The sequence below is a fragment of the Zonotrichia albicollis genome, chromosome Z (assembly GCF_047830755.1).
Source record: "Zonotrichia albicollis isolate bZonAlb1 chromosome Z, bZonAlb1.hap1, whole genome shotgun sequence".
NCBI lineage: Eukaryota > Metazoa > Chordata > Aves > Passeriformes > Passerellidae > Zonotrichia > Zonotrichia albicollis.
This window is the reverse complement of record NC_133860.1, coordinates 20,832,596-20,855,935: the sequence shown is the minus strand read 5'-3', so window position 1 is coordinate 20,855,935 and position 23,340 is coordinate 20,832,596. Positions and strand designations below refer to the sequence as shown.

The 23,340-nt window shown below is 39.0% G+C and overlaps 1 protein-coding gene across 1 annotated transcript in view; it reads right to left on the bottom strand.

The window, feature by feature from the left end:
* The window catches only part of EPB41L4A (erythrocyte membrane protein band 4.1 like 4A), a 120,460-nt gene that overhangs the window by 46,780 nt on the left and 50,340 nt on the right, over positions 1-23,340 (bottom strand). The window contains exons 3-9 of the mRNA XM_005490434.4: positions 19,791-19,842; positions 19,263-19,341; positions 15,488-15,585; positions 12,900-13,020; positions 8,712-8,799; positions 6,535-6,623; positions 6,103-6,166 (exon numbers count right to left, since the gene is read on the bottom strand). Of these exons, the coding sequence (XP_005490491.1) occupies positions 6,103-6,166; positions 6,535-6,623; positions 8,712-8,799; positions 12,900-13,020; positions 15,488-15,585; positions 19,263-19,341; positions 19,791-19,842 (591 nt within the window). The remainder of the gene's footprint in view (positions 1-6,102; positions 6,167-6,534; positions 6,624-8,711; positions 8,800-12,899; positions 13,021-15,487; positions 15,586-19,262; positions 19,342-19,790; positions 19,843-23,340) is intronic.

Genomic DNA, 23,340 nt, shown 5'->3' with positions numbered 1-23,340 from the left:
AAAGTAATCAGTACTGAGAATATCAATACCTTTCTGGATTAACATTTCTCCCCCAAGGGAATGAAATTATTTATATTAGTAAAGCAAAGATGGCCTTTCCTGTTAAGACCATGACCTTTTGTTCCCAATAAAAGACAACATTTTTAGCATTCTGAACATAGCAATTTCCTACAGATAGTTAGTGTTAGCTGGGTGTTTTGCTTATTATTCTCATATATCTGAACCAAAAGAAACAAAGACCTATTGTAATTTTACTAATTATTTATAGGAAATGACACTTCCAAAGTAATTCAGTGCTCTTTGGTGCAACACAAGCTTCTCCTGGCTACTCATCCTGCTGCTTTCAGAGTGCCCAGTGTACTAAAGGCGAGGCACTGTAAATCATGAACTCCTTCCAGAGCAGTCCGGGCTTCTGCATTCTCTGGCGATCTCTCTCTTTTGAGCCACCTTGGTGTCTGTGTGTTCTTTCAGGAAGCCCATTTTGCTGATCAAACAAGTAGAGAAACCACTTACTTTTGTATGGTTATTTTCAATCCCATCTGTGACTTGCAGGAGCAAGGGAGGGGCAGGAGGATGGGACCAGAGGCTGCAAAAGGACCCTTGCAGCAATAACCAAGCTGTGGGACTGCCTCCTCCTAACCCTGACGAGGCACACATCCTTTGTCAAAAAATGTGAGGACAAACATTTAGATATCTAACGATTAGATATCCTCCTTCTTTTAGGTGCTTTGAAAACTTGTTCTGCAGTCTCCATAACATGCCACAGCTCATACTGCTAGTGCCTCACCACCATTTTTAACCAGAGGAGGGGAGAGAGACTAGCACAGTGGATGCAGATAGCTTGTCTACACTACAAACTTATACACAGATGGACAATGAAGCCCTTGCCTGGTTAATGGTGGCTCCCAGACCAGCCAGAAGACTGATCTGGCAGGGCCTCTAAGACCTCCACTAGAGAGCTGGGAGTTAGAACAGTGCTGCACCCTAATACCCACACCTCTCAGGTGGAAGATTAAAAGCGTGTTACAAAACCCTTCAAAGGAGACAGGTCAGAGGGGTCATTGCTCTGTCTAAGCACAGAACACCTCTGGAACTAGTACAAAAGTTCAGGAGTGCTTCCTGCTTGCTTTGCCTCGCCAGCCTGATTACAGCTTTCAGACTCAGAGATGCTTTATGCCCAGCTAGCTCAGCTCCTAGGCAGGGTAAGCTCAGCTCCACCTGGAAGAGAAGACACACACTTAAAATGACAGCTCTTCTCTCTGAGGGCCACTATATCCCGTGTTCTTGGAGCTCATGAATTACTCCCAGGATAAAAGGCCATTGTCAGCACATTTACACTCATTGCAAGGAGAACTGAATCTGCCCACAGAGCAAAAATGATTCGAGAACCAGAGATGTAGAGCAGGCTTTAGCTACCTTAATTTACAAGACATTTATGGGCTCCCAGCAATGCAGACTCAGAAAATGAAGAAGAAAATCCCAAAACCACATTAGGAGCCAGGCCAGCACACACATCACTCCTCCCAGTCACAGTGAGCACAGGGAGGGCTAATGCTACACAAGGAGGGATCTTGCCCTGTTACAGGACACACTGCACATGTAACAGAATTATTAACACTGAAGCTACTGCTTCAGAACATAATTCTTTGCCAGAATAATTACTCTTAGGCACATACCTGGGTAACATCAGCTCTAAATTCCAATAGGAAGCATTCTGGTTTTATATATAGACATATGCAGACAAATCACAGCTTATGTAACAAACAATGTACTACTACTGGTTATACAAGGTCAGTCTTTAGGAAAATGATACCAAGTTGGCAATTCAAATTGAAAAAACTGTGCCAGTTGCATGTCAACATTGAAACAAACATATCTTAGCTTTACAGCAATTACAGCAATTCAACAACACTAAGGAAGAATTAGAAAAAACGAAAGCTAACAGTATCACCTTAGTGTTAGTGAATTTAATTTTATGCAGGCTTTGAACCAATCTTACAGTCCTTCTATGATGGCTCAGAAGGCAATTAAGAAAAGACAGGAAAACCCCCAAGCAACTAAAACAAGCCAAAACTGTTTAATATGTTATATTAATATCACTGAGCTTCTTCACCTCCACCCTTTTATTATCACTCTGAGTTAAGTGGGTGCAAATGCAAATGATGCAAAAGTCATTTGCAACTCCTAAACCATAAGAAAAATCAAACCACTATTTTTGTCTGGAAACTACACATAAAATTGACTTAAGAGTGAGAGTAACATATCTTCAAATCCTGTTCAATCTTCCCAAGAAGCTGCAAGAACTATAAATCAAATTAGAAGTTCCTGGCTGGAATTTGTAACTCAAGACAGAATACAGCATTTGATAGGAAAAGAAGGGGTACAGCTGAATCACCTTATTAACATAATTATTTTTCAGACTAATGACACTTATGAGAAGCAGATAAAAAAGATAAAGCATATTTACAGTGTTTTCTGGACTATTTAAAATAACAAAAAAAAAATATTGTATTTATAGAAGTTTCAGCCACACAAAAAGGGGAGGATTATGTACTTTGGACTTGCATCAGCAGTTGGTATTGTTCCCAAAGAGTCATTACCAATTTCACCTCGTGAATTCATCTGAGTATGGAAGACTGCAGAAGAACACACAAAAATGTGGAAATAATCTTTAACTGCACAGATTGAGAGATTGTTTTGACTCAAAAATACCCAAATTTCAAGATCTCTTGAAATAAAAATTTCAAAATTCAAAAAGGCCTTTCTCTTACAGGAAAAGTTATGAAAGCAAGTGTTTTGCTCATTGAATTCTTTCTGTTTTGTGAAACAGGAAAAGTACGAACAGAAGTTTTGCATAAACCCTGCTAAAGAGTGAAATCATTCATGTGCATGTTCAGACATAGAGCAACTGAAGTAAAAGGCTCAGTTACACCAAACAGCACTGGGGTGCAGGGAACAGCACAGAAGTACTTGGTACCTACAGGCAAAAAAACTCCTCATCTCTCATTCCTGCCTATTATCCCATTTACATTCCCAGCCTACACAGTCTATCACAGCATGTTTTTCTCTGTTTCCTTCCATGTCCCTAGTTGACAGAGAAATCTAGGAAGCAGGCTGTGCTCCTCACATGGGGAATCACAGGAGGTATGCTGGGCACCCTTTACACTACTCACTTCCACACAGAGCATCCATTGTGACCAAGCTCTGTTTTGCTGGTGGAGAGGGGAGGGCTTTGGCAGCCACCCGTGTTACTGGATTGTTTCCAGTAAGGTTGCTCCACTGGAAGACATGCTGCAGAGAACTGTGCACAGGCTTTAGATGAATTTCTTAGTTTTCTAAGAAATAAACTTCTTTAATCTTCAAAAAATTCTTGGCCATTTTATGTCATGTTCAGGGAATGTGAACATGTGAAGCCCTTGCAGGGGAAGGGTTCCTCATTTCATGCTGATGCTTAGAGGTGCCAGGGAGGACCTAACACCTTTATAGCTCAGAATTCACAGCATGGATTCATGCAGGGGTACAATTAAATGCTGAGTCAATTATTAACACCACTGAAAAAGAGCTTCAGTCTCACATGTCCATGGATGGCCAAATATGAAAGGCAATATTTTGTTTATGAGGGGGCAACAGCAATTACCTAAAGGAGAAAACATATAATACAAGCAAAATAGTGAAAGACAGAACCAAAGTACTCATGGTCATGCTTGTACACAACAGCAACAGGTGTGCAGGAAAAAAAATATGAGGCAGCTACATATACAGGATTATTCTCATGGAAGAGATATGAAAAAGTACAAGAGGTTACACTACAAAACAGAAAAGCCAAAGCAGCTTACTTTATTGTAAGACACTAAGCAATAGCATGTTCTGCTCAGTAAGCATCAAGTTTATGAAACATGAAGCAATGTAAACAAGAAAATGAGCAGCCATAGGTTTGGCTGACACAGACAACAGTGGGGTTTAGGTAGTCTGAAGGCGTGGACTTGTACACTTAGACTGTCATCTGCCAAGAAGATCAGATGTCCATTTCCACCCACCTAGTCAGAAATACACAGATTCTTCTGGCATGGTTGAAAAAATGTCACACCAATCCCAGCAAGCAACAACAAAGAAGTTACCACAAGCAACTCCATCCAGGGGAGAGCCTTGCTGGTACTAAAGGCACCAACAGCTTCCTCTTCATGAGCAGTGAAAGGTGACAGTCAGTACGAATAAGGGGAGCTGGTGTGTGTGGAAACATGAATAAAACCCACCCTGCAGAGAGTTTTTACAACTTATGGAAAGAAAAACACTCAGTTCACCCAGAAATAATCTGCTCTGTTACACAGTATTAGCTCCTTCACTTTATGCCATAAACTTCAACTTAAAGGCATTGGAAAACTCCCATTATTTTTACTCCTCCTGAATCTCTTCTGGAGCTCTCTACAACTAACTGGAATAGATATTCCAGACTTAGTATACCACATCTGATACAAGGAAAATATTAATTCCCTGGGCTGTAAATTATATTACAGGAGGCAGGATGGAGTGAAAATGGTGTATTTACTCTCCTGTAATATACTCATGTGTCACATGGGAGGACAAAGTGATAGCATTTATTAAAAAAAAACACAAGAGGAATAAAATAAATTAGTGAATCAGATTTTTTTTTTGAGTATTGGAACATACATGAATACACTGATGAGCTTTTCCTCCTCTGTGCAGAACAGCATAAATTCTTATGTCAACTTTAATCCAGAGACTGAAATTACTGCCTGCTTATTCCAATATATAATTTTGTTCAAAGTACCCCCAGATTGGTAAAAAAAGGGAAAAAGAAGATTTCTCTAAGCCATTTTGGCCCTTCCTGATCTTGTTAGGATATGAAGTGCTGTAGAAATACTCCAGATTAGTATTAGTTGCAAAGGCAAATTTAGTGAAGGTATACACCCCTGTACTTACTGTCCTACCCAACAATTCCTAGAAATACCTGTCAAGGCTTGAAAGTACCAAGTTCTGTCAAAATGTTTGCCTTATCATCACAATGGTAGGAGTTCACCAGCCGTCAATATTCACAGCCTCAACTTTTGCAAAACCTTCCAGGTTTTCTACTCAGTTTGCTAAGCCTTTGCAATTCCATATGGTTAAAAGAAAACTGTGGAAATGTGGCATCAAAGAGAAGCTATAGCTTCATTCACTTCCAAGCAATTCACTCCGAGTCAAACTCAGACTTGTTTGTACATGAACTATCACTCACCCTTTACATGAAACATGGTGAAAAGTTTTCCCAACCTTCCCCCAGCCTTTAAATAACTCTCCTATTTCAACAAACACACCTTCAGAAATAAAATTCCCATAGATTGCCACACCAAATATAAACAAGTAACATGGGAGTAGCAAAAGAGAGATTTGCCAAGACATCTGCAGTGACACCAGAAATGCTGTCCACAACAGGAGCAAGACAAATGCCCTCATGGAAAGACCATGGATGAGACTGACAACCATTACAAGGATGAACAAAAATGCTTAGATAAAAAGTAAAGGGGATTTTTGCCAGCAGGTTAATATAATTTAAAACTATTAACTACAGTCCTTATGAAACTATAAACTTTCATGTTCCAAAAAGACATGAAAGTATTTTGAAAAAATATTTCAGCTAACTAAATTTTTAACTAAACCAGACAGCAAAAATCACAAACTGACCACAACTATGTTTTTTATTGCATGTCATTATCTTTTCCTACGTTCTCAACAGTCTCCTCCTCTCCCTATTCCACATGCCTTGTAGGAGATAATTTTTTTTTTTCTTTTTTACTTGCTGCATCTTAAAACCTTCTCTCTTCCTATCAACCTGCTGTCCTTGCCCCACTGGAACCAACACTGCTTTCTCTCAAATGGTCTAAGTGCAAAGTGATGTTAAACTCTGACAAATGGGTTTCAATCTATACAACGTGGCTCCCTGTTTTGTGCCTGAGAGCTTTGTGAGGTTCCCTTCACCTACATTTGGTTTCCTCCAGTAAATTTCAATAAAACCCATTAGACTTCAACAGACACACTAAATTTCAACCTTCATTAGACCTAAAATTATTTTTTTGATCTTTTCAGGCCTAAATGAAAACTTACATCTTTTCCCAGGACTCGAAGTTCAAACTGTGTTTCCTTGAAGTGAACTTTCGTAATTCTAGGCCTGTAATATTGAAAAAAAAAGACAGACCAAACTTCATGAACTTTTAATTTCATGTGTAGTAAGATATAAAGTTGTATACATTTGCATACAAAGACAAAAAAAATTCACAGAAGATTTATTTTTCAGGTATGCCCTAGATGTCAGCAGACAATTAGTGATATGCAAACATTTCAGCATGAGTATGGTAAAGGTGATCTATCACCTGGAATATCAAAAAAATCTGCATCATCCAAAGAAATATTAATAATTCTATGTATAATTTTTTGATACTGCTATGATTAAAATTTTAAATAGATACCACAAATCGTAGACATCCATACAACATTGTTATTGTTTTAGTGCAGACTGCACATTTGAATAGTACATACCAGAAATACTTTCCTACTTGTTTTTTATTCTTGTAGACAACAACTCCTATGGGTGTTAATCCTAAAAAGTATTCAGATTTGTTTTCACCCTAGAAAATAAAAATCTATGTCATTCATACAGTTACAAGTAGAATCACAGTATCAGTGAGATCCAGTGAGAAATTCATCCTGGTGACTTGAATATACTGTTTCACACTGTACAAATGGAAAAATAGTACTTGATCTAGTTATGAAAGCTTCTATATGAAAATTTGTAGATCTGGGGGAAAAGAGGCAAGAAAGAATGGCAGTGAGAGAAAAAGAAAGGGAACTTCACACCATGGTGAAAAACAAAAATACCTTTTTTCTGTTTTCTTACTGAATTAATTTTTGCTATTTGGCAAATGGCCAAAACTCAGAAACTGAACTCCTTATTCAGGCATGAATGCAATAGATATCCCAACTTTCAGCTGAAAGTAAATATAAATAGTGATTTTCTGACCTATAATACAACCACACAGCTGCCTTCTCCCTCCTAAAATAGTGTCAGCTGCTGCTGCCTCCAAGTGAAGTAGCTCCTTTGGGAGAGTCAAGCTTCTTTTTTCTTCTTCAGAAAGGGCAATGGTATGTAGGGAACAGCCACATGCATCAACTCCTCTGAAGGAAACCATTCCTGAAGTCAGGATACAAATCTCAAGCTGCACTGGGTAAGAACAGGGTGAAAGCCCTGCTGCTGAGCGGCAGAAGGTCCCCACCTCCCCAGTTCACAGTAAATAACCAAAACCAGAAGCAGGTTACAGCTGAAAGAGTGCAAACCCTAGTGCATGAGGTTAAAAGAAAGTCAGCTGGAAAAGCTCATTCACCTGCCTACTTGAGGCAATGAGGAAAAGCCCTGCAAGTCTAAACCAGTGGAGCATGAGCAGCAGAATTATCAACTGTGAGAGGCACTGACTTGAGACACTGAAAAAGTGTCCTGTGTGATTACAGGGCTGGCAAAGGTCAAGCACACCTGGCAAGCTCTGCCTGTGCTCCTCAGTGAATTAACTGCTAAAGGCAACTTTACTTTAAATGGGACCAAGGAGGAAAATAACTGCATCTCATCGTGTGTGCAGTTTCACTCTCAAATGAGGGCTTCTGCTGCCGATGCAATTTAAGTAGGAACAATGATGTTCACAGGTTACCCAGGCAGGGATTTCATTGCACAATAAAAGCAAGTTATGAGGCAAAAAAATTCCAGGCTGTACTAATTTAACATGATTTTGTTGGATCATGTTGGATCTTGTTGCAGTAACTTCCCATTTTTCCATTGGTGGGAGGGGAATAAAGCCTGGGATATGAATATAATTAAGCCATAGGTTGCATTAAAAGGTACTTTATATTGCATGCCACATATTTTTCAGAGGAAACACATATTTAATCTTCAGGTACTATCTTGATTTCTTTATTTTCTTTCAAATAATTTTACAAAGTACTGATAACTAACTCAGAGAACTATCTATACTACAACTCCCCATTTGAACTCCTGATTTTCTTCTATTCAAAAAAATGCCTGCCACAAGCAGAATAATTCCAACAAGATAGAATGATGTTTTCACCAGGAGCACATACCCTCCAGGTAATGACTTGGATCCAGTCCCAACATACATGCTGACAGACAAAAGAAATGGAGGGGTTTTCTGAGGCAATACAGACAACTTGCAATGCTGCATGATACAACACGGGAAAAAAATGGAAACATACTCTGGATCTTTAGCAAAACCTTGACAACAAATATTTTAAAAAGCCAGATATGCTACTGCTACTCCACCCTAATTTTTGCCATGGTATTGAAAAGGTTTCAGGACACATTTGCTCTTTTTTAAACTAAAATAATGTGCAAATTCTTCTGTCAAAAACAAAGGTGATAACCCTCACTCATGTCTCCTGACACTTGCACAAATTTCTTCTTTTCTGTCTGAATTGTTTTTATCCAGAATATAACTCATTGGGTTTTAGAGGCATAACACAATCACACCATTTGATCTGAAAATCATTAGGCTTTTGTATATATGAATAACTGAATCCTCTCAGTCTGTAAATACGTGTTCCTTTGCATTTCTTGAGTAGTGCTCCCTTTTCAGTTATCCTGTGGCAACAAAACTACATAAGTACTGTTTCACACATTAGTGCAGTAACCATTTTTCACAGTTAATACTTACATAAACAGGATGGAGATCCACCCCATACATTTCCAGAGATTTGGCCACACCTAAGTAGTTCACTTCTGCCTCAGCAGGAACTTGACCCCTGTAAACACAATTATTTTTAAGAATCTTGTAATTCCAATCAACATATCAAAATAAATCATATTAATAAAAATAGTTTCCTATATGCAGGCCTTCTTACCAGTTTTTTAAACTCTCATGGTCTTTTCAACTCTGAACTTCTTATTCCAAATAAGACTAGATCTCTAGAGGTCTCCTAGCACAGACATATATGCTATCATATATATAATGTTTGCCTAATGCACTGCCTTTTGTCTTTTCATTGCTGCCACAAACATACTTCACACATTTCATTTTCAGGCTTCAATAAGCAAATAATTTTTTTTTCCCAATAATTACATTATTATTAATAAAGCAGGAATAGAACGACTGGTTGGGGTACTATTCCCCATGGAAGTGTTGAAGCTCATGAAAGCAAGGTGGATAACTTCAGAGAAATTATTACATTCTCCATAAAATCTTGCCTACAGTAAGTCACACCAGCTGGTAGCACGCAGGTCTGCTGTGTTGAAAACAAGATTTGGAGTCTGTCTCATGAGATTAGCTATTTCAAAGATCCTGCCTGCCTTCCTAGCTACAGATATCAATCCATCAGTTTAAAAGTACCACTGGCAGGAAACAACTGGGAAAACTGGTAAGGGAAATATCCTGGCTGGTAGGAACATATTTGACATAACTGAAAAATAACTTATTTTCAAAAAGACCAAAACAACTAAAAAAATTCAAAGCATTATCCTCAGAATTTAATTTGCTCTTTGCTTAGTATCTGTTACTGATACAAGAACAAGATTCTCTTTTGTAAGCCTGAAAGAGCTGAAGTCATGTTTTTGTTTTCACTTCTTTTTAATACTTATCTGAAAGCAACTGGACTGTTTTGGGAAAGTACAGTACATCTTGCAAAAATATCAGCTCAAAAAGATGCATATCCTGCTTAATCCTGTTGGTTTTCTTGGGAAATACTTCACTGGATGCGCTACCTTTCAAATTCAAGGTGTGAAGTAGAGCATTCTACATTCAACATTTTGACCAAAGATCTGGAAAATCCTGCAACAGGCACATTCCTGCTTCTTGTGTGACCATTCTCTCTAGCCCAGAAGCTGCCATCCAGTTTTTCCCAACTTTGTGTTATGGCTGACAAAAAAAAAAGGACTTCCAAGGTCAAAGACATGAAGCAGTAGTGCTAGCATTAAAGCAATACATATTTAAAGGTATTCAAAGGCATTAAAAATGACTTCTTTGTATCTGGGAGATGGACTGCTTCATCTCATCTTATCCATGTAGCAGCACTGTCCCTTTTCCAGGTGCTCTTCTCTCCAAGGACTCCTGGAAAAGCAGCAGACCTGAAGCTTGTAAGAGAAATCCCTTTCTTCAAATCCCAGTAGATGTGTCATTCATTATCTGTATTCAGAACACGTAGAACACTGGATATTCAGCACATCAGTAATGTCACATCTGTCACATCTTTTACACACTTTTGCTGTAAAAATTTACTCTGCAGCCTGATTTTTAAATTTGAAGTTTGCAAGTATATGTCAGGAATGTAAGCAAAATGGTCACAGGGGCTGCATTGTCTCACTGAATTTGCAAATAGGCTAAATACCAGTCCTGAGCAAAATGGATTATTCCATTACTGAATTAGTGCTAAAATACAATTCCAATTTAAACCCTGCTGTTAGTCTTTCCTTACTGATCAAGCTTAGAAAAAGGCTGATGCACTTAATTCTTTATTCTTACCTGCCTTTGAAAGGACCAAGAAGCTCAAATGTCAAATAAATTTTTTGAGTGTGTTTTTATAAATACTTTCAGAGTAATATATCATGTTTTAGAAACCGAATTTGCAAAAATATTGAAGGAAGCAAAGATGTGAGCTGGAGCTTCTGAAGGAAGCAGATGGAAACCAAAGGTAGAAGTCCTCCCAAAAGCAGATGGAGAAGCCAGAACACAAAGCCAGACAGTCCCTGAACTGTCAGGGACTAAAATAACTCTCATTACTAGAAACAGTGTTTCATTTTTATCATGTGTGAAAACACAAACTCTCCTCAGCACTACACATCCCAAAAGTAAAGCAGTCTTTGCCAGTGGGAATGACAGAGCTGGCAAAGTGACAGCCATGCAGCTGACACACACGCACTCCTTTGGAAGGACAAAGGGCACCTGAGTGCCATTTGAGGCCCTAAGCAACAGTGAAAGCAGCTCTTAAAGCTAAATATCAGGGCCATTTTTGCTTAGCTTGTGCCCCACTGTCAGCGTGAAGTGTTGATTCAATACACAGCAGCAGCTGACTTGCCAAGCACCAGTCGGAGACAAATCTCCCACAGCCTGAAATGGGCACTGTCAGCAGCACAACACCAGCTCTCCTGTCTGCACCGAGGGATTCTGTCTCTCCTCCAGCACCAGTGTTTCTTCCCTCACAAGTGAGCCCCAAAGCCACTGCTTGATCCTCCAGACGTGCCTGACAACATCAGGTCGCCTCACACTGCTCTCCGACCTTGGAGTTGTCATGTTGGTTTATAGATGAGACTACAGCCACAGTAGGCAGGCTGCAGAGTCAGAAACCCCCTCCACTTTCTTCCCTCACCTTTCTCAAAAAAACGCATCCTTACTGAATCTCCAAATGGCTATTGTGCTGTGTAAAAAACCCAAAACCTGAGAGGAAACATGCAACCAAAACCAGTTTTTCTTGACATAACCAGGAAAAGGAAGGTATATGCAGTGCCATAGCTGTTTCGAAAAACAAAACAAAACAAAACAAACCCCAACAAAACAAAAACAAAAACCAACCAAACAAACACAAGAAGCCCCCGTGTTTCCATGCTGGGATCCAGAAAGAATAAAACAGTTCTTCCAAACCATATCACACACCTGTCCCTAAAATGTCTCAGGTCAATGAGACAATTTTGGATGCCCACACCTATTATAGCTTCATACGCCTTAGCTGAAGAGACTGTGGCCACCTGTGCAGAAGTCAAAGCTGGCAGTGCTGATGGTAACAGTTGGGCTGAAGTAGCAATGAGCACACCTTGGCTTTCCTCCCTGTTCTGATGCTGCTAAATCCCTGACACCCAACTGCAGCCAAGCAGCAGAACAGTACCAGGGCTCCAGATCAGTAAGTGTTTGACAGTGATCACTGCCCTTCACAACCACTGGCTTCTGAATCTAGTGACTACAGAAACTTGAGAGAGAGAAATGAAGGCTGCTTAGTTCACAGCAATTTATCTCAAGTCTCATTTCTCACAAACCACTTCTGTGATGTTGAACCAAACTAACGAGCTGCGACTCAGTTCCCTCTCTCTGGAATGGAAAAAAACAATACTTTTTTACTTTGTAGAAATACATGTAGCAAGTTCTCTGAAAAGTATAAATTAGTATAAGGCTGTCATGCAACCACACAGAAATAATTAGTAACAACAGACTCTCTTCCCTGGAAGAGAAAGCTCAGGTCAACGTGGCAAATGGCACAGACTCCAATTACTGGAAAACTTTTCAGAGAACAGCTGTGACCCTGAGTTAATACCTGTTCTCATTAAACAAGACACATGTAACATTAACATGCAGTGCTACAGGCAAAAATTACTTAACCTTTATCCAGACTGTGTCTTCATTATCAGAAAAGAATCAAGAAATTTAGATCTACTACAAGATGGGTAACTGATTCTCTTCGCATTACTTTGTCAAAGGCTATGATGAACATCCTCATGAAAGGGTTCTTACTGCTCTCATCTTCATAAATGGTTATATCACAATTGCACTTAACTTGGATTTGTTAGAACAAGCTTCCTTACACTTACCAGGAACATGAACTTGGTGATAAGCAAGTAAATGTTTATTTTGGCTCTACGTGTGAATTTCTGGCATATGTTTTATTAAAACTACTGGCTCTGAAACGCCCATACCTAAGTCTGACACACCTCACATTTCCAGCTATTGTCCTACTGACTTCCTAAAAGAACAACTTCAACATGTAAAATATCTTCTGCTTCTGAGAGGTACAACTGGACTCCCTGTGTCCTTTCCTCAAGTCTAGAAACCTCCACTTTGCCCCACAGGCTGTTCCTCCCCACCTGCCTAGCATCCCTGAGTCTGGTATTACCTGCCAGGTTCCCAAAAGAACTGAGTTCTTACATCAGAGTCTTGTGTATCCTCTCTATGGCATCCTCCAGCTCTTCCTTCTGGTCAGGAACGAAGCGGTACTCGGAGACATAACCTGCAGTGTGCTTGTATGGGTCATAGTCCCCCAGCTCAGCTGCAGAACACAAGGAGAAAACAAAGGTCACCTGTGCTTCTTCTCAACCAAAAAACGTGTTACACAGTCCAACCACCGGTGCCCAGCTACCCCTCTCCAACTGACGGCAAATTTTATCGGCAGTCAGATAAGAGAAAAAGGAATGAAGGAAGAGAATACAGAACTATTCACCTCAGCACACACAAATGCAAGAAAAAATTGTCTTCACGCATTTTAAAATCTATATAGAAGGTTAGAGCTAGAGAGAACTAGAAGCCTTGACAAAAGGAAACCTACTGCTTCTACAGGCCAGACAAAATTTTAACTAAACCAGCAAAGTTTGAATTCAATGACATTGATTATTTGGCAGCATACGCAAAACAAGTGTAAAAGAAAAGTTTTATAATATTATGCTCTCATGGTATACTGCAGTATTACTGGCAGGAAAGTTCCATATTATTGCTGGGACTTTAACATAAACTGGGAATATAAATGGAGGTAAATATCCTGTGAGTCCTGGAGGGAAGGTCTTCTAATGGTGTTTCTTATGAAGAATCACAAGCTTTCGTCTTTCAATAAAATATCAGTGTATTTCCTGGATATCAAATTCACTTTAAAATAAAAACAGCTTTCAAAAGACGTTTCTTAAAAAAAAGAATAGTCAATGTAATTTCGTTTGACGCAACCCTGAATTTGTTCACATTAGTCATGTCTGTTCATATGTCGTAACATAATTTTAAAACAAATATCATCTTGGCCAGAATTCACATCTACTGATCTTAACTATAATTGCATCTAAGAAGCTCTGCAGAAGTTAGTATTTCAATTTTATATAACCCTGGGTAATATCTGTACACCAAGTTTCTCTGAGAAAGATTTCACAGGAGCTTTCTATCCAATGCCCACTGAGCCAAAACCATAGCCAAAAGGAGGCTTCAAGAGCCAAGAAGGAAAAGACTCATCTAACTACTAATGTTTCTGTTCTAAATGTTGAAATGAAGTTGCTAGAAAAAGATGGTGAGCTACTCAGTATGGATGTTGGGAAGTCTCACTGGAAAACCTCCATTAAAATTATGCATTCAGTGTCTGAGACAAACAGACATTTCTCAGGTGTCTTTACATATTTGGAACAACTGCAAACCCTAAACACAAGGATAAAGTTTTTTATAGAGCCCATAGGAATGCATACCTCCTGGAGCCTGGACTAACTTTAACTCACTGTATGTAACCTTGGCTATGCTTTAACTCTTCTCTCTCCCATAGACTTTCTCATTGTTTTCCACTAAAAATATTTGAGATTAGAACTACAGGAACAGGACACTATACCGAAACAACAGCTCTCACCACCTTACAAAATAACTGAAGGCCATGAATTTACCCCTTTTACTCATTTCTCATAATAAAAATGAAGATGCATCATTGCATATTTTCCTGCTTCACACTTGAAGTATTTTTCAGAGAAGGCTTGTCTGCCAGTAAACTGAAATGTGCATTGCAAACAATTGTTTAGAGAATGATATGTCATATTTCTTAGATGGCAAAATAAAGTAAAAAATAATTGTACACAAATAAATACTGCCTGAAATTTTGACTTTTCAGATACACATATAATCCACCACAAAATCCTGTATTAGGCCCATTCCTATTTCATGCACAAGTTATTCTGCCCTGTCATTCAAAATGGATATAAAAAGAGGACTATTTTTTATGTTATATTAAGTGTTGTTGGGTCGCACTTTTAACACCAAAAATACAAATAATCTTTCCTTGATACATATCACTTTAGACAAATCTAAATTTAACACAGAAGAAATTACTGATAGAGGTCCCAGCATGGTACTTCACACAATTTTTGGTTGCAATTCTGTTTGAATATAGATCTTGAGATGTAATGGAAAAACAATAACAGCTGCAGTAGACAGACAGCTCCTTTCCAATTGATTGCTAGTTCTATTAAGCATGCAGCACATAACCTCCACTCCTGAAAAGATCTCTACTGATGGATGAATGTAGATAAATACTAAATAAAATGAAAACTCTTCACGTCAGGTCAGATCATATCCTCACATTAAGTAAACATGCATTCATATGGATATAATGTAATTTTTGAGATAATGCTTTATTTTCCAGGTTTGAGGCTACCAATAGCCTTTGAAATCTGTAAAACTCCTGATGAAAGCTTTTTCATACTCTACATGTAATCCAAAGTCATAAAGACTTGAATACTTGATAAAATATTCCCCGGCGAAGCAAATAATGTTTAGCAGAGTATTCAGACTGATTTTTTTCTTTACACTAATTTCCATATTACTCCTGTATTATCTATTCAGAATGGTCATTTATTTACAGCTCTTGAACTGAAATCAGTCATGCTACTTCTGTTTGGAAGCGAATGCATAAAGTGTTAATGCTATCTTCAGTCATCACTTAAAATAATCACAATGCAGGATTGAAACAAATTAGCTCTCAGAGGGCCAGGAGAACTTACACTGAATTATGTATGCTCCCAGCTGTGCTGCAGTGTTGATTGGACAAGGCAAACGGCCCTGTAGAACATCTTGCTTTACCTGCAAGAAAAACTGATACCTAAAACACAGAGACAAAACAAAGTTGTTATTTTAGGTCCACTTAATATTTCAATATTATCCCTTTAATTGTGCACATACCATGTACCATAACTACGTGACAGTAAATGCCTGTATTCCCCTCTAAATAACTTCCCCTATTGATCCTGAAGTAACAAAGACTCATCCAGTGGAAGGACCCAGGAAAGGGAGCACTCCCTATTTTCCAATCTGCTTATATTGTGCAGATGCAATTACTTATCTCCCTAAAATGTCATTTCCCTCTTTTGAACTTTCACAGAGCAGTCAGGACGGGAAGAGGGAGCAGTAGGGAAGAGGAATAGGAATCAGAAAAATTGAACAAGAAACCTATCAAAGGGCAAAAGTTTAACCTCGTTATGGGATCAGGATGACTGGGTAGTGGATGCTTGCTTACTCAAATATTTCCTCTCCGCATACCAGACTACTGACTACAATGCAGCAGGGAAGTTTGATGGAGCCCATGACAAAGATGGATGGGTGTGTCATCAGCAACTAAGTGAATCTGTCATAGCACAGGATACTCTCCTGCTTGGAATAGTGATAGCAGGGGTGAAAATGTAATTTTCAAAGTCATAACCTGCTTCTACACTTGATAAAGCTGAGACCACTTAGAATGAATCAATAAGCCCAAAGCAGATGGAACAGACAAGATAACAAGCCATTATATAAAGGATCTGCAGTTTTGCAACATTCCATTATGATTTCTACAAAATGTTTTAAATGCTATTTGGATTTTATCTGGTTTTATTACAACAAATTTATGCAGTGTTTCACATCAGCCTAAGTTAATTTCTTGCACTGACTGATTTCCTACAAAATGTAAAAATACAATGAAGGTAATTTTTTACAGAAAAAAAAAAATTCCATACAAGCACATAGCTTTTCTATTATTCACTAGTTCAATTTTATCTACATAGAGCCATTCAGTTACTCTGCAAATAATTTATTCTGTGTTAGTACAAGTAACTTATGAAAGCACCTTGGAATGCTCTGTAAGTTCAAAGTGCACCTACACTGATTTCAGAGAACTTTACAAACTGCAGGTTACATGATAGCTGAGTCAGAAAACTTAAGGAAAACCAAATTTTCTAGACATTATCAGATGAGCCTCTGAATAAAGATACCCGTCTTTCTGATTAATGATTTCCCACAGAGTTTGTGCTGTGACAGATGTTATGGTAGGAATGTCCATCCTCTAAAAAATGGTTAACGTTCTCTACTTTAGAGGAACGGCATTAGCATAGGAATTTCCTGGGAATGTCTCTGGGCAACACAAAGCACAGACACTCAGTGTTTCCTCATTCTAAGCAATACTTCAGTCCTGCTTCTAGTTTATGCTTGCAATCCTACCTAGACAAATCTTCCCTGTATGAATTATGATAGTGACCAAGATGATTTTACATCCTCTGTGAAATACACAACAGCATCTTTCCGATATGAAATGCATTTCTGTTGCACACTCATGTTTCTGTTAGCATTTCTCCACCTCTACAAAGCAGAGTTTGGAAGGAGAGGATGCTAGAAATGTGGTATCCTTGCAGCAGGAACCTGTATTTCTGTAGTCACAAAATAAAGTAGCATAGGAACCCTCAAAACACACCTGCATCCTGCACTGCTAATTGCTGAAGTGACTACTGTAAGGTGAACAATCTCAATTCCCACAGAAGCCACTGAGCTCCTTGCCTTTTGTCCATACCTATAGCTAAAGCAGTCTCATCTTGTGTGCCTGTGTTTGTCATGCATATATTAGAGTGCCAAATTGCAAGTTTTCTCTAGCAAACACTGCAGTGTTAGCTTTTGCTGACAACCAGACAGATTCTGCTGCAAAGCAATTACAAATTTGACAGGTTTTCATTACTTGCAAAGAGTAATCATGTAATGGCACAGATCATCAGAATCTAATAACAACAGAGCTAGCTCTCATGTCCATTAAAGTAATAAATACATGCTCCAAAGAAACACATTGATTAGCACAAAGCAGTTAACACATCACTGGAATTAGAGAGTTAGGCAGAATATTATTATTATTATTATAAAGGAAAAGAGGATCTTTAAAACCTCCTAAGTAGAAGGACCTTTAAGAGTCCCTTCCAACCCAAATTATTCTAAGGAGATGGTGGTATTATTATTATTATTATTATTATAACCCAAATTATTCTAAGGAGATGGTGGTATTTTACTATTATTATTATTGGTATTGGGATTACTACTGTTATTTTCCTGAACAAAAAAAAAAGCCTTTCTTCCCAGTTTTAAGAGCCTATGGGAATAAGTGCTCACAGATGTTGAAGGCAGTTGGCTATTCAATGTGTTTCATAGAAGACTGACAATACCATTATATCACTTTCCTAGGCTGGCCTTCTGTAACACCCAAGGTGCCAGTTCTGCATGACCAAACACTGTCAAGTCATGACCAAAGGCTTCCTAATGACACTGGAACCTTTCTTGACTGGATTTGCACACTAATCAGTGGTGTAGATCACTGGCTGGCCTTATCACAGGGCAAAGGATGAACTTGTGAAAATTTAGCCCCCTGGCTCCACCCTGCCTCCTGGGAGGCAATCACAACAGGTTCTGTGGCCAAAGTTCCCTTTCCCAGGGACGCCTGTCTTTCCCTGTGAGGAGGATTTAAAGCTCTTCTGGGAAAGTACAAGAGAATGGCACCAAATTTCCATAGTACAGGGGCATCCCATTGCTGCCAGCTTATATTCTTTCACCTGCCAAGTCACAGCATTTTTTATTTTTACCAGACCAGCCTGAGTCTTGTTGCATTGGAGACTTCCTTTCCTGTTGTGCCAGTTGGAAACAAAAGAGCAAGAAAACTCTGGAGCAAGAAAAATATTCTGCCTGTGCTGCAACCTTTGATTTAGGAAAATTAAAAACCTTGCATGTATTCTAATGAATCCTCATGTGCCACATTCTTAGGACATCAAAAGAAGTATTTTGGCATTTGTTAAAGCAAGCCAGCACACTAATTTTGTCCGCCTACCTACCCAAATTCTCAAATTTCCTTTTGAACATAAAGTTAATTGTCTGAGACATTTAATAAATAAAACAGACAGATAACCCCAAAACTGTGAGAGAGTTCAGATAACCTTGTGTGTGTGTCTGTGTGCAAGCATGTGCATGTGTTATTGTGTGCATCCTCATACCGTGCAGAGGACAAGCTTAGGTAAAAGAATCAGAGGCATGCAACTCTTCAATTTCCTTCACATATTTTTAGTAAGTCCAAAAGAAATCCCCTTGAAAAACAGTTCTGGAATTTAAGCTATGGCCAATGAAGAAGAAAATTCCCTGTATTTATATCTGATATCCAAGTAAACTCTAAACTTGGTTATAGCATAGTATAAATGCAGCTGTAACACTGTATTACTGAAAATATGGGAAAAAAAAACCCAAAACCCACTCTTAAAAATGTACATCAAGGCCCTTTGATTCTTGATGCACCAGAGAACATCTTTTCTTCCTGGGCTTCCTAACAGTCCTCACTATCAACCACTGTGAAGTTAATCACAATTGTCTTTATACACACCAACGTTCAAGCAAAAACATTCAGATGTTCAAGAAAAAAAACAACCCAGGCACAACAATATGCACCTGGTTGAAATGTATTGCTAGCCTGAGATCAACAAACTATACTTTTATTAAATACTGTACCTTGTTATTTCTTCCTTTAGTTTACATGGATCTTCTGCATAAAATTTAATGCCAAAATACAGAGTGTATGGTGGTCCAGCTGCATGAAAAAAAAATTGGTGTAACAGTGAGTTGTCATGAATGGCTAATTGGTATTAGTTGTTACTAGTTGACTACAAAACAGCTATTAAGAAGCCTATCTTAACATTTTATGAAATTTTAAATTTACAGAAAAAATGTTACATTCACACAGCAAATGGTAATGGTATGCTAAGCATGATAGAGGCATCACAGCCACTATAAAATTATACTAATTAACAATACCACCACTTATTAGCCTACAACAAAATTTAAGAACAGAGCAGTCTTTGGACAATAATGACACTTTTAAGTGATACCATGTGCAACCCATGTGTGAAATTTTGATACAGCAAAGAACTGCAATAACAAACTTGTTAAGAACTATAAATCTGTAGAATATTGTGCCAAATGTGTAGATGGAACATTGTTACTTCATCTTTGTCCTTTAAGTTCAAATTAAATACATACTGTTTATCAATTCTTTATGTTCAGCGAGGGTCTTTGTGGGATCCAGCCAGTACTGCGAGACAGATAATTATGGAAATTAGTTACTTAACTTTGAAAATTAGCACAGAACAATTGGTTATTCATATCACTTAACCTTTTCTTCTCCTAGCCTCATACTGAGCTGACAGGAGGAACTGCACTCTCATCCCTGGAAGAGAGAGTGCTGCTGCTTGTGCTAGTAAAAATAAGTATCAGCTGCCATGAGAAAATATGTTTTTCTGTGAGTGCCACAGGTCTTGAGATCAGCACAGGTGAGATTAAATACTTCAGTGTGGGGAAGAAGAGACAAGAATCTCATCTGCCTTTTCATTTCTCCAGTGAGTACTTAGCTCTGTGGCCATGGCACAGACCCATGCTTAAAATTACTACGCAGCTATTTATTATTTCAAAGGCTGCCAAAATTCTCCTGAAGAATGCAAGAGGTGGGGGGAGGAGCAGGAGATTTCTAACATTTTATTTGCAAGCCAAAGATGAATGGAATTTCATGGATAATGCAAAGGCATTTTTCAAGCCAAAGTCAGACAGTAAAGACGAGAACATTTAGAGATCCAAGAACCCCAACACCAGGGCCCTGTGAGCACACCTGGGCACACCTACGCAGTAATGTGCGCTAGATACTTGTTAAATGCTTATACAGATGGATAAACAGTGTCAGCTATAGTTACACCACAAGCTGATAGGCTGAAGTGCCAAAAGAAATGCAACAAAAAACCAATGTCTCATTAACCCAGCGCGCTTGCACAGCAGCTGCTGACAACAAACCCCGGCATGGTGAATGCCAAGGCAGCTCCGACTGCTGCCTCCGCCCTTCCCATCTCCTGGCAGCCCCTGGGACACGCCTGGCACTCTCCTACCGATGCCCCTGCAAACAGCTCACCCCTGCTGTGGAGGACACAGCACCTCCTCGCCCAGCTGCAAGGAGCCAGCACTGCAAATCTAAAAGTATTTAACAGTTACAGAAGAAGTGGGAAAAAAATATAATAATTTTGTTGATTATATTGTTGATAGTTGCATCCCAATGCAACTATCCAGTTGCTAAAGGGACTGGTTTACTCATTGTTCTTTACAAATGCATACAGTATTACTTTAAGATTTTTTTATTTACTAAGACTGATTAAAAAGGTACCATGTTATTAAGGAAAATAGCTCCCTTTTAAATTTAGGTAGAAATTACATTTAAAAAAATGTTTTAAAGTACAGCATAAAGAATAAATGGACTCTTTTGTCCTTTGTACTTTTACAAACCTGGCTCCCATACAAGCCAGGTATGTAAGCAGCATGCACCCAAGCTCCATGCAGTGTTTCATAATTAGCCCTTTTAAGGTCTGCAAGAACTTTACCACAAATCTGGAATCTTAATTTTTTGTATCTGCATAGGGTTAAACTTGGGTCAAACTCCATTAACCTGCTTGAAACAAAATATTAACTAGTTAAAAATGTTTGCTGAAGTATCAATCAATGAAGTGTCTGGTGCGGAAAGATCTACCAAATTCAAACTCAATGTTGGACTGTCTTAATTAGATTCTCACAATCAAGGTGTTAGTTTTTGATCACATTTACAACAGGAAGAAACACAGTTTTGGAGAGAAAATGTGTCATTTTTCAACTACAATCTGAAATTATCGAGACTTCCTACAGCCTAAGACAACACTAAGAACTGGAATTGCTGTATCAGATTTTTCCTGCAAATATTCAGTGCAAAGAACCTCAATCTGCCAAGTTCAGGATGTTCCTATTATATAAGAAATGTAAAAATTTTCAGGCAATTCTTGCATATAAATGTGTATTTAATGCTACTATCTTTATTTTTAGAACCTGAAGTTATATAGATTATATTTATTGTGATATCATCACTGAACTGATCCTGCAGCAATCTAAAAGTTTATTCTTACTACCTGTAACTCCCCTGATCATCAGCTTTGTGTCTGTTGTTTTAATCCAATAATATTCTTCTAAATTTTCTTGTTTCTACTCAACATTACCAGTCTCCATTTTCCTTCCACTGGTTATGACATCTAATTTAACACACACAAACACTTCTCTTTCCTCCTAGATAATTTAGTACATCATGTCTGGGAATGAGTGTAAAAGTCCATTTAAAAAACTTCCATTCAACAAAACACAAGGTAGGTACAATTTGACTTTTTTTCTAAGATCTTGAAGACAAAATATGCTCTGCATTGTATGATATTAATTCCCTGCATTGCCATGGGTTACCTCCTACCTGCTGTGCTCTGAGGGTTGTGTGCTCAAAAAGACCTTCCTCCGAACAGGGGAGAAAAACACATCTCCATTGCAGGGTGGGGGCATGGTACAATATGAATAAATACCATTATTTGCCCTTCTGTATTTGTATTTCTCCTCTTATGTGGTACATTTGATTATAATAGCTCAAATTAGCACTATCAGGTCAAAGAATAAGAATATTTACTGTTGTAAATATTCTTACTGCTGTACTATTTTGTGTATATAGCATGATTCTTTTGGCATTTCACAAAAGGGAACATCTTTGGGCTTCAGGAGGACCCTTTCCCTCATCAAATTCTGCTCAGCTTTTCTTGACATATCATGTATAAATACTGCAATCTCTGCCTTTTGTGTCCCTCAATAAAACACTGGCCTCTTCCATTCCAGCTTGGCTATCCTACACACCCTGGCAGAGCCACAAAGGCCGTGTCGAGGGGACTGGGTGGAGAGCACCTGGGAGCCGCAGCACAGCAGGAAGCAGCTGTGAGAGCAGCACGACAGCCCTCCTAGCGCCAGTTCACCCAGCCCCTGGAGAAGTACACGCCTGGAACACTGTTTTCCCCAAACACTACAGCAATGAGAGACTGCAGTGGGAAGAGTGTGGCCAGCAAGTCAAAGGAGGCAATCCTGCTCCTCTCCTCAGTCCTAGTGAGGCACACCTGGAAAACTTTGTCCAGTTCTGAGCTCCCTACTGCAAGAGTGCCAAGGAGCTAAAGCATAGGGTCCAGTAAAGGGTCACAGAGATGGTGAGGGCACTGGAGCATGTCTTTTATGAGGAGAGGTAGGATCTGGACCTATTTAGTCTGGAGAAGAGATCTCACTAATGCAAGTAAGTATCTCCAAGGCAACTGCCAGGAGGAAGGCACCAGATTCTTTTTAATAGTGCAAAGTGACAGGACGAGGAGCAATGGGCATAAACTAAAACACAGAAATTTCCCCCTCAATACAAGGAAGAACTTCCTTCCATTGAGGGTGGCAGAGCACTGGAAGAGTTGCCCAGGGAGGATGTGGAGTCTTGCCTTCCAGTGTCATCCTAAAACCCCCTGGGTGTGCTCCAGATGACTCTTCTTTGTCAGAGGGCTGGACTGGGTGATCTCCAGAGGTCCCTTCCAACCTAAGGAGTCTGTGATTCTGGACAGAGCTTCCTCAGCCACCCTCAGCCTCTGCTACACGTAGTCTGGTGATTGTGTCTCACCTAGAAAGAGCAGATGGGGCACAATGTCCTGGGAGATGAGGCAGAAAGCACAAATGTCCTCTCCAGAAA